The following is a 12,841-nucleotide window of genomic DNA, read 5'->3' on the forward strand; positions in this document are numbered from 1 at the left end:
CAATAAACGAAATCAAAGAGAGTCAGTCTGATATCTACAAACAATTACCTATGTGAATATATAACTCTAAAAAGTGCCCTTAAGAAATATGCTAAAATTAACTTACAGAATATAACACATAATAGAAGTACAAAGTTGTTTTTCAATTTTCATGGATATTTCGAACATGTCGAAGGAAAAAAATCCAATTTTTTTTACCACATCTTATTACAAAAAAACTCAAAAGAGCCTAGAATGGAAAATTTTTGATCCAAACTTTTTTGTATTGATGACCGTCAAATGTGGTAATATCTACCAAGAGAAAGTGAAAAGATTTTTGATAAAAATGTATCAGAATTTAATTATAAATTAATACACAATATTTTATCTTGTAATAAATGTGTAAGTAAATGGAAAGAAAATTTTGACAAAAACTGTCTGAACTGTAATGTAGAAGAAGACATTAAACATCTAATTTTTGATTGTTGTATATCTAACCCCATTTGGAAGAAAGTATCTGATATCTTAAATATAAATGTTACATGGAAAGTTATTGTTATTGGTTTTCCAGCATATTGCAACAAAAACACGTTTATCTTTAATAATGTTGTATCTTTTGTAGCTTATAAAATGTACAAATATAAAATGAAATGTAGAGTTTTGAACGACATTGTAACATATAATGGTTTATTATGTTTTTTGAAAAGTGCACTGACACAGTTTTATATGACAGTTAAATCAGCAAAAAGCATTATGTTTAATTTTGATATTCTTAATAGATTGAATGAAAAATTGTAATTATATTTCAAATCATGTTTGTCTAAAGGTGACCTGGCCTTTAGATTATTAAACTGGTAGGGGGAGTCTCTGGACACTTATACTGATTTCCCCTACACATATCTACCAGAAAAATACTTTGCTGTTACATGTATTAGCTATATCTATGTACAAATCGAAATATTATGCTTATAGTTGAAAATTTACTTGTAAATGAATGCCATTGTGAAAAATATAACTCTAAAGGTGACCAGACCTTTAGATTATAAAACTGGTAGGGGGATTTTCTGGACACTAATACTGTTATCCCCCCTACGCATCTAACAGAGAAATATACTGTTACATAAACCTGCTAATTACTTATGTACAAATCTAAATATATGTTTGATATCTATATATTTTTCATGTAACAACCTGGTTATTTTTTTCCTTCTATCTTTGCTGTATTAATGGCATACTTAGCATGAAACATTTCATGTGCGGAAATTTACTTGTAAATGAATATTTTCCTCCTTTTTTTCGTGCAAAATTGTAATACAAAAAAATTTCAAAATGTATGTTGTACTAAGCCTCTGCGCAGCCCCACTACCTTCTGTTTTGTTACATATATATGATTGAATAAATGTGTGGGAAAAAAAAAGTGTTTTATATACTAAGACTTTTTATGTGAAATTCTAGTTATTAACTTTTTATTTTCATGTTTTGGAGCATTTACAACCTTTGGTTGTTCAACTTAAATGTTTTGGTAAGGTAGGTCAGCAATAAATATACATCAATCAAAGATAAATATCAACATTTCAGATATATATTTGAAGAATATAAAAGATATTAACGATACAGTTAAGAAAAACAAACATCTGCATATGATATAATTATCTTTAATACGTCTTGTGTTGAATCAAAATATCTTGGCAGTTGCATCACAACTGCAATGTGTGTAACACCTAAAAAGTCACACGACTGATACAAACCTTTATACATGAACCTTATCTAACGCTAGCTAGTACTTTGCAGAGACATCGTCAAATACGATGACTGTGTTAAAAATGTCTTTACTGATTGGTGCATACGGCTTCTTAATCCTAATACCAATGTCCAAAGGGGCATATATATCTTATAGAGGTAGGAAGAATCACAACAAATGGTATTTTAACATATTATTAATTTGCAGTTTATTGAGTAAAGTTAACACGTCTGAAATGGTGTACGACATACATTTTTTTTTTTTTTTTTTTTTTTTTTTTTTTTATTGTAAACAAAGGTTAAATATATAAATCATTTTATGAAACATTTACTCTCTCACTTCTCACATACTCACATTTCATCCCATATTGTATTATAAAATAAAGAGTAGGGTAGTTGCTTGTGATAGTTATGCCTATGCAGTAAAACTGCAATCCTTGTGAAAAAAACCAGACAAACAAACCAAAGAAAGAAAAAAAAACAGAATACCAAAAAACAAAAAACTTAAAAATATTAAATTGATGCATTATTGTACACATGTTAATTCTAAACTGCCAGATGATTAATAAAATCAATCCAAGGAGACCATGCTTTTTCAAATTCATCAATTTCTGATTTCTGAATATAAATATACTTTTCAGTCTTGTATCTTTGATTTAAATAGTGTAAAAGCCCTAAAAAATGTGGCTTCTTACTTTGTTTTAAACATAAAAATATATATTGTTTTGTATATAGGATTATAAAGTTCAGAATTCTGTTCTCCCAAACAAGGGGATAAACACCAAATATTACATTACAAACATCAAAATTAACATTTTTGTTGCATTTCTCATATATAAGTATACTAAGTGCATTCCATAGAGGCTGGATTTTCTTGCAAGTTGCAAAAACATGTTTTATAGTTTCAGGCATATCATTACAGAAAGTACAGCAGTCAGAGGTAGTAATTCTGATTTTCTTAAGATAATATTTAACAGGAAGAATTCTATGGAGAATTCTATATTGTAACCAATTAATAGTTGAATCATTGGTAGTTCTAAAACATATTTTAAAAACATCATGTACACAGAGATCATTTGGCAAAATATCACATAGCTCAGCATTCCATTTGTTGATAGCTGTAGGTACACAATCATTTAAGGTTAAACATATGTATATATGCTTTGTTACTTTTTCTTTCAAAAAAATAGACTCATAATAAAATGGCATAAATGTAGTGCAGTCTCTCTTCAAAGTAGACTTATCAATAGACAAATATATATACGACATACATTTTTATGTTAAAAGTAAAAGTTATCATTATATAAGTGCAGTAATGAGCATTCCTCATATTTCTTAATGATGAAGACAAACTGAGTAGAGAATTTGTGAATGGAACACTAACTTGCTTATATACATCAATACTGAATATCATTTTAGGCGAGTGTCCAGATGGACACAAGGAAGGAGACACCTGGGCCTGGGGCGATTCTTGTGGAGAGTGTTCCTGTCATGTTGGTTACTGGTCATGTGAATCGTAAGAACCTTTATAACATTTCTATCATATAGGTACAATACATTATATAGTAATTAAATCAAAACTGAGTATGGTGGTCTGCTTTTTCATATCTACTATTATAACATGCATAATTTATTGCAAACGAAAATTCTTAGTATTTAAACTGTTATAAAAATATAAATATTTAGTTATTGTGTTATTGTTAATATGTCCTGTGGGTTTCACCCAAAGATAAACACTTCAACTTATAGATAAGAAATTGGTTGAATATTAACTTTTTAGGTGTGGGGTATTAGCCCCCGCTGAACACTGCTACCACGAATCGAACACGCATGCCCACTATCCGAACTGTTGCCCATCACTTGTTTGTGTTGGAGATCCACATTTCAACCAAACCAAATACGACATACTCGGGAAATAAAGGGGCGAACGAACTTTTAAAAAAAGTTATTGTTTACCTTTGTACATTGAATAATACAATTTGAACCTTTTTGTACTTTTATGCTGTGATTTTTTTTTTTCAAAATAAGTATCGACGTAAAATAAATCATTTTTGGCATAAGATATTTGTTCATCTTCAAATCTTTCTTGAAGTGTAACAATAACTTGCCAGTTAATATACCTAGAGGCCTGACGCTTAGTGATTCTGCCAAAAAGACAAGTCCAAACTTTTGTCTCAATCTGCCTTTTTCACTAAATACAAGGAGAATCTGTTACAACGACGACCACACATCAGCAATAAATTTAAGTGACTTTGCAACCGAAGATCAAATACTCAAATTGATATAATGAGACAGAATGTACATGTGGAATTTATATTCGCAAATTGAACAAACATTCTGAGAGTATTGCATAAGCAATACACGTCCCCTACCGGTTTGTGGAAATTGTGAAAACAATGCACTGTTATGCAGAATATCGAACCCGAACATTAATAAAATAGAATATAAAAAAATTATTTTCTCGAAAATATGTCAACCAGACGCTACAAAAGTGTAAACTTGATCTGTAGTTTGACATTTTGAAGCTGTTTAGCAAATTTCATATCATTCCTCAAACGCATAAAGAAAAAAAATGTGGAAAACTGAAGTGGGACAGACAGACGGACGGACAGACAGACAGACAGACGGACTGACGGACGCAGAGGTAAGCAATAGTCCCCTCCGGTGAAAACCTGTCAGAAAAACAAAAAAACTAATAATTGGAAGTTTTTTATACGGAAGTGGATATACTTTTCAATAGACTATTATAGAAGAAAAATATGTGAAACCTTAAAATGTAAAGTCTCTTTAACAATAACTGATGAAATTTTCGCGATCTCTTTTAAATCGCAAATAATTTAATACGCAGAAATTATATCCAGTATCCTACGGAAGCATATTTGTGCCACTTTGTATTTTTTTTCCTTTAAAATTCCAACTTTAAAGTTGGAAAAATCAACTTTAAAGTTGGAAATTCCAAGATTAAAGTTGGAAATTCCAACTTTAAAGTTGATTTTTCCAACTTTAAAGTTGGAATTTCCAACTTTAATCTTGGAATTTCCAACTTTTATCTTGGAATTTCCAACTTTAAAGTTGGAATTTCCAACTTTAAAGTTGATTTTTCCAACTTTTAAGCCCCCCTCCCCCAGTCCCCCGATTCCGACGCCTATGTTTAAAGCATCTCAATTTGAAAATCTGAAATGAAAACGAAGAAATTAATTACCAGAATACGGATGACAATTTTTGGGTAATTTACATATTTTTGTTCACTTACTGTAATAGAAGAAAAAAATATATGAAATATTGAAATGTGAGTCTCTCTAACGATAACTGATGAATTCAGAGCGATTTGTCTCCAGTACGAAGGGAGACAAGAGGCACAATAATAATAGGATGATGCACGATGAACCTTGCTATATTAATCTTAGGATTGGACATAATATGTATGCGATAAAACTGCATCAAAGCTATATGGTTGTCAAGACAAGTTCATAAAATAGGCAAACTAGAGCATTAATAAGTAAAGCATACTCAAAAAGACCTAATATGGCACTTTTTGTAAGTTTTTGATAATTACACGAGATTGCATCGTTAACACCCCACAGGCTCACTTATGACATCACTATAATGTCTTGAAACCGATCGTATGTACGCAGAGCTGGTGTTCGACAAGAATTCTCATTTACGACAGTGCATGCATTAAAATAATTGTTTCCCATAAATTTGTGCATTGATCGATGTTTTTCTAGATCTCATATAAATGTCCGAAGGAGCATTTGTCCGAAGGAGCATTCATTCCCTGAGGTTGCAAGTATAAGTTGTAAGTGAATTAAATCAATAATAATTGATATTTTTGAATGAAATTTCGATGTAAAACTAATTAAGTAACCTTCAATCGGCCTATATACGGTAGTTGGACGGTGAACAGAATGAAACAAACATGTACATGGTGTTGTTTCTTTTTGTATACCAAGGAATGTTAGAGTAGGAGATTCGTGATGGGTTTGGCCACTGTGGAGGGTAAAGTTGGCATGCCCAGGAATGGTACTGTAGGTGTGATGTAAGCTTTATTTGTTAGTTAATATTCTATTTCTTTAGTTTGCATGTATGATAACACATATGCAAGAATTAGACTTAAAGGTACGGGTTTTTTTTTTGAATATGGGAAATGCTCAAAACTCATGGTTTCTGTACTTCAGTTTTTGAATGTCTGTATTAAACAAAATGTATGTAATTAAATGTAAAATGAGCAAACATTATAAGGTAATAGGATCTTTTTCTTATAAAAGTAAAATGTCAAAAAGCCTTATTTGTTTTGTTCAGATATCATGACGATTATCCCTTTCTGCTTGTGAAGCTGTTTATTTGAGTTTATACAACCTAAAAGTTGAAGGTTAGAAAGGCAAATCAACAATGAAGCACGCAACAAAAACAACACAAATTGAAAAATAACAAAAATAAACCATAAAATATTAATTTAAAGATATATTTTAAAAAAAAATTTCCAAACATTTTTCATAATAATTATGATTTTCGGTTTTATGGTGAATAAAAACACTGCATTGCAGCCTTTTAAATATTTCAAAGTGAAACACAAAAATTGTCACGTGACTAATACAAACCTATATGTACATATATCTTATCTTATGCAAGTTAGTGCAGAGACTCTGTCAAAGACAATGACTGTACTAAAACTGGCGTTACTGATTGGTGCATACGGCTCTTTAATCCTAATACCTATTTCTAAAGGGGCATTCATATTTCATAGAGGTAGGAATTATCACAACAAATAGAACCATTTTAACAAGAGCTTGGACTTTGGGTAGTTGTGTCAAACAGCAATGTGACGTAGGCCTGTCTATTTCATTGCTGGCCACCCAGTCATGGCTCTTTGAAATCAACAAGATTTGTCTGGCTTTTGAGCTAAGACTTCGCAATCGGTGTATATTTCGCTTGAAACCGCGTCATTTTTAACTTGTTTTGACGCAAGAAATAGATAGCTTAGACCGACTGAAAGTCCAAGGCCTTGTTAAAATGGTTCTAACATACTAGTATGTTGAAATTTGTAAAACGTCTGAAAACATACATACATTTATTTGTCAAACGTCAATATTATCTTTATATTAGTGCATTAACGAACCTTCTTAATATTAGAGTCAAATTGAGTGAAAAATGTATGAATGGAACACCTAGTTTGATTAGATTCAGCGAGTATGAATATCTTTTTTAGGCGAATGTCCAGATGGACACAAGGAAGGCGATACTTGGCCCCCCATGGGTGGTTACTGTGAAGGATGTTCCTGCTTTGCCAATGGCTGGGTTGTGGATCGTAAGAACACCCCTGATATATCCAGATAAAGTATTTTAATGAAATCATAACTAAGGAAACTGACCTACTTGCTATTCTCTGTCCCAAGATATCTTAGATTCACAATCTGCTTAATTACTCGATATTTATAAATATCAGTACCTTAGGGTTCAAACGATGTTAGTTCAAAAGTATGACAAACTTTGAAGATGTCTCTTTTGAAACCCACCTCTAGTCTATCAAGTTTCAATATATGGCTAAAGATATTATGTCTACGGGTATTTTGCAATACAACAGACGTTGAAAGTACCCAGATGATACTGGTGAAATATGGGCAAGGAATTCCCAGTGGCTTCCGAATGTAGAATTGAAAAATGATATGTCAATGAAGACATCTTCGATATTTACCCTTTCATTAATTTCAATTGTACTTCTTTCACAGGCGTCCAAATGTGACAGTACAATAACTTGGGACAGACTATGATAACTTTTATCAGTAAATGCTTAGTTTATTGCAATCTGAAAGGTTTAGGTAGAATTCTCACGAAAATCCAGTTATTCAATCTGTTATGATTTTATGAATTAAGATTTCAAAAAATTAACATTTCAAATGATATTTGCGAGAGAATGGTTTAAAACAATTGATTACCTAATTTTAACAATGATTAAAATTACATCTACATGGTTTTGTAAATGTTTGTAATTTTTTAGGTGTTCACCATATGTCATAATGGAGAACTGTTACCACGAAACTAACACAACTGCACCATATCCCGATTGTTGTCCATCACTTGTCTGTAAAGATGATCCACATTTCAACCCATCCAAAATCGAACTTGTCGGCAGATAAGTAAAGATATACACCAGTGCAAATAGACTCTTTTTTAAAAAACACTAGTAAGCTCCATGAGTGTGTTTTAACACAAGTATCGACGTGAAATAAAACATTATTGCTTTCACAATAAAAGATATTCTTGTCAAACTTCAAATGTTCTTATAATGTGAAAAATATTCTGACTGTTTACATTATCTATAAACTTAAAAAGATTTTCTTTATAATAAAGAATTCAATTTAAAGAAGCTATGTAAAAATCAAAGGGGATTTAATTAAGCGATATAAGATCAGAGAAATTTACTCAATATATTTTCTTTCCTGCAGCACAAATATTTTTTGCCAACGTTGTTTTCTGACTGAAAATATTTTTAATAGTCTGATGATGATGATTAATTGCAACCATGATGTGTATAAAATGACAAACATGATATTCTTCTCTTTATTTGCAATCTGACTAAAATTAAATAATTTAAATGAATTGTGTTCAGAAATTTTCTATTCATTATTAAATTGTAATGTGTAATGTAACTCGTTACTTTAACAAAGTAATTGTAATTAAATTACATAATTTTGTAAATATAAGAAACAATATCATTACATGTATATCCTTTGACATTTTTTACTGTATACAATTAATAACTCCACGTAGCAACTGAATGAAAGCAAAAATGAACATAAGAATATTGCTATCAGCTCTATGCAATAACAGATAGTTGAATACATTGGTTATTATTATACTTTCATGTTAAATACTGAAATCTGATTGGTTTAGACGCTGTTTATAATCCGTTCTAATACCCTCAGCGTTAGCAACACACTTGTCAACGGGTAACATAACAAATTGTTACATGCGCATAAATTATGCGCATACGGTTCGCCGCAGAATTCAGGTCATTTTTATATAAAAGCAATAAATTTTTCTCTAATATTATGACATTCAGTATAATAAAATAAATAGTGCCTGTTTGGGAGGATAACAGTTAAAATTGACACCCCTCGAAAACCATTGTCAACCTCCGCTTCGCATCGGTTGACAATGGTATTCTCGGGGTGTCAATTTCAACTGTTACCCTCCCAAACAGGCACTATTTATATAATAGTACAGTCATGCAACATGTAACATATCTATTCAACTATAAGAATTAATACTATGGAATAATTGTTAGAGTATTATGAGCTGGTCAAATACGGTCAGCGGTAATCAAATCCAAATAAACGCGGAGGGCATTATGATAGATTAGATTCCCCCGACCGTATTAGATTACCTCGAGCTCATGAAATTCAAAGAATAGTACCTTAATACTTAATTTATATAATTTTCAGCAAAAGTACTTTTAAATAATTAGAATAGTCCTTGATAATATGTATTGGACTTAAACGTTTGAAAATCGATTCGTTGTGTTATAATAACAGACATAGACGCTGGAAAATATAAATGTGTATGTGTAACAAGATCTAGAATATTAAAGTTCTTATGATAAGAATTTAAAAAAAAAAGTCTAGGAAGTCAAAAATCAATTTATGAATCGTAATTCGTAAACTATGTGATTGGCAGTGCATACAATTTTTAATGGTCAAGCTATGGTTAAAAATTCCTTTAAAAAGATATAAATAATAACACAGAGTTGTATAGTATACATGTATATTGGATATATGTATGTAAATGTCAAAGATATTGCATGTAAAGTTTGAAGAAAATTGAACCATAACATTGAACGTCATATCTTGAAAATGATATTGTAATTTTAAGATCAACGTGAAAAAAATCCTAAAGATCACTGCATTTCCTTGTAACTGACCTAATCTACGCAGATCTGGTTTTCTGGCCTGCTATTTGATGAATATTCTTGGAGTTTGTTCCGTTAGGTATGAAGAGAGAGAGAGATATACTTGGTCTGATTACGCTAACCAGTGTTGAGGTTAAAGCTGGCATAAGCTGGAACTGTACGACATTGGCTTTATTAATTAGTGTATAATCCAACTATACGTATAACATGCCGTAGGTACGCATATCATCGGGATTTTCATTAATGAAGAAAATATCAATTAATATGCAGTTTTGGATTATTTTATAGGTTGCTACACGGGAAGACTCACTTGCTCTTCAAACATTGATGTTTTACCCGCTGAAATACGATCTGAATAAATATAAAGAGCTGTGTAAACTTACGAACCTGCAGAGGTCGTCGCCATCTTATGATATGCGTACCAAATGGTACGCATATCGGCTTAACACAAGTGCTTATAGTACTTTGCAGAACTCGGTCAAAGACAATGAATGTACTAAAATGGGCGTTACTGATTGGTGCATACGGCTCTTTAATCCTAAATACCAATTTCTAAAGGGACATACATATCTTATAGCAGTAGGAACTATCACAACAAATGACATACTTTCCAGAAATTTGTTAAATATTAAGTAAAATTAAAAGGTTTGAAATGTGTACGACATACATTTATGTGTTAAAAATAAATGCTATCATTATATAAGGGCAGTAATTTGCCTTCTTATAACTTCTTAATGTTGGACAAAAACTGAGACAAGAACTTGCAAATGGAATACTAACCTTGTAACATCTCTGTAACGGCATGTACGAGGGTTGTCCCCAAATAGCGTAGACAATTGGCGTTATTCAGATAATCGAAGACACAGGAAGATGAAAATTGTGCCACAAAGAGTTCAAGTAATATGCTTTTAAATTATGTTTTGAAATCAAATTTTGTTTGAAATTTAATAAGTGAAATGAAAGCATGCTAGATCATAAATTCAACATGCGGTGTCATGTCAAACACGAAAACTTAAAAACAACATAATGAAATGAAAATTATATTGCGAGTCAAAATACTTCTCAAATGAAGAATTTGAAGTAAAAAATACATTCAACCTTGTTGATGATTTTGTTATTTACCCAGAAAATGTTTTGGCTCACTTGATCTTATCGATCTTATCTTATCTTATCCCCGGGGCCATAAAACTTAAACAGCTCACTTTTGATCTCAGTCTCACTTTTCCACTATATGTTCCTTTTGTAAAAGTGAGACTGAGATCAAAAGTGAGCTCATCTAACTTTTATGGCCCCAGGGCCAGGTGTTCTTCAGGAAATCTGTTCATGCATCAATGTTTCCCTGTAACCAACGTCAGAGGAGCATTTATTGAGAGCACAGGCGAACAATTGTGGATCAACTCGGACAATTATTATACACCGGTACATGTTTGAGAGGAATGTCATTCTAATATAAAGTATAATTCCGCCAACCTCTGTTGGATAATGTACAAAATGAAAAATGCTTTGAAACTTGAGTACATGGTTTCATATCTTATGGTATTCCAAAGGAATGCCATATCCACGTTTATGAGAATTGGACTAATTGGAGAAATTTTAGAATTTCAGAGTGTTCTGATGGGTTTAAAGAAGAAGACACTTGGTCAAAAGAGGTTAACCGCTGTTGAGGTTGAAGCTATCGTGTTCATGGCTGGAGCTTTTTGGCGCAGGCTTTATGTGTAAGATAAATAGTCTAGGTCTTATGTGTGTATTTTTATAGGAAACTTGAACATCGACTAAACTGGTATGTAAAAGGTACTAAAAATACTTTAAAAAAATATCAAACTTAAAAAGGACTATTTAAATATTGTTATGCTCTGACCACCCGAAGAATTCAAAAATCTCTTATTTTTATGTAAGGCGAGGATAGTTGTTTAAAGTTAATGCATAATTTAATACGCATTCAGAATTAAATGAATTATGAAATAAGATGATATGCCCATCATATATATTTATTAGCCTATGCATTATCAACAAAATAAGGATATGTTTGTGTGAGTAACACATCAGACAATACATTCAATGAGATTCATATCTCGTCCACATGACCAGCATGGGGAATCTCTAATGCATGTAATTCTGAGAAAACCTTTATTATCTTATCATGCTCTCAGTTAAGCCATTACTTGACTCTAGTGTTATGTCACATTGTACGTTTTGAATGTGTCGAATAGGTATAAATGAAATGAATATTGTCATATTGTAAATTTTAATACTACTTCCACCCAGTAATTTCCAAATTCACAATCCGACAAAGCAATGGATTAAAAAACAATTTTTAAGCAAATAAAATTCCAGCTTTACTCTTAACTAGCTGAAGATTGCAATATTTAACCTATCCATCAACAAATGGCTGAAAAGTGGACACCATGCACTGACCAACTTTTAGTTTTTGAGATTTTATGTTCTGTACTTGTGTGAAATTTGCATACAAACCATTTATTGATTTTTTATCTTCTGACAGCAGTTTTTGGTCAGTTTTTGGTGTCAACAAGGCAGTTCAAAAATGTCCACATTTTTGGTCCACATACCGGTATATGGCGGACATCTCCTTTACACAAAGAAAAATTTAGGACCAACATTCAAACGGTTTTGGGTTTTTTTTTCTTCAATTGTAATTCTGCCTATTTTAGGTGTTTTTCATTTGAGTGCAGTAATAAGCCCTACTTCAACTTCGGTAGATTGACGATGGTGAAAAGTTATGAAAGGAATATTAACTTTACTTGTCTAGATAGATATCTGGTTCTATGAAAACCCTTGCTTAAAATGTACCAGCTAAGTAGATCGCGGGGATGTTACTAGATTGATGAAATCATGATTAAGATGATTGGTCCTCTTATCAATAATAACCACAATTAAAACTTGATGCCTAAATTATTGCAAACGTAAATTCTTGGTGACAAGATCGTGATTCAAATTTAAGCTTTTGGTTTAGTATGTTAATGTTCAAGTGGGCTTTTCTCAAAGATAAAGACTTCAACTGGTGGATAAGACAGCAGATATTGAATATTCTAAGGAATATATTACATTCGTAACTCACTTCTAAAATTGGTGCAAATTATCACTAAATGGTACTGTAAACTGTCACAATGAATCAAACACGCACGCCCACTATCCGCAATGTTGCCCATCATCACATTCTCGAAAGGGAAATCCCCATTTCAGCTAAATAAAAAA

General features: G+C 31.6%; 1 protein-coding gene and 1 long non-coding RNA gene across 2 annotated transcripts; both read left to right on the forward strand.

Moving 5' to 3' along the window:
* Positions 1–1,746: 1,746 nt before the first annotated feature.
* LOC128155292 (uncharacterized) lies at positions 1,747–3,779 on the forward strand. The gene is made up of 3 exons (XM_052816926.1): positions 1,747–1,878; positions 3,139–3,235; positions 3,500–3,779. Exons 1-3 carry the CDS (start codon positions 1,788–1,790, stop codon positions 3,636–3,638), a joined length of 327 nt encoding a protein of 108 aa, XP_052672886.1. The 5' UTR covers positions 1,747–1,787; the 3' UTR covers positions 3,639–3,779.
* A 2,590-nt stretch (positions 3,780–6,369) lies between these two features.
* LOC128191432 (uncharacterized) lies at positions 6,370–7,995 on the forward strand. The gene is made up of 3 exons (XR_008244430.1): positions 6,370–6,468; positions 6,929–7,027; positions 7,718–7,995. It is a non-coding gene; the product is annotated as an uncharacterized LOC128191432 (long non-coding RNA).
* Positions 7,996–12,841: the final 4,846 nt, after the last annotated feature.

Source organism: Crassostrea angulata, chromosome 7 (assembly GCF_025612915.1).
Source record: "Crassostrea angulata isolate pt1a10 chromosome 7, ASM2561291v2, whole genome shotgun sequence".
Classification (NCBI taxonomy): Eukaryota; Metazoa; Mollusca; class Bivalvia; order Ostreida; family Ostreidae; genus Magallana; species Magallana angulata.

Bases quoted from the DNA above. Each gene is read 5' to 3' on its own strand.
- LOC128155292 (XM_052816926.1), top strand. From the start codon at position 1,788: ATGACTGTGTTAAAAATGTCTTTACTGATTGGTGCATACGGCTTCTTA. The intron at 1,879-3,138 runs GTAGGAAGAATC...ATATCATTTTAG, and splicing joins GGCATATATATCTTATAGAG to GCGAGTGTCCAGATGGACAC. The intron at 3,236-3,499 runs GTAAGAACCTTT...TTAACTTTTTAG, and splicing joins GGTTACTGGTCATGTGAATC to GTGTGGGGTATTAGCCCCCG.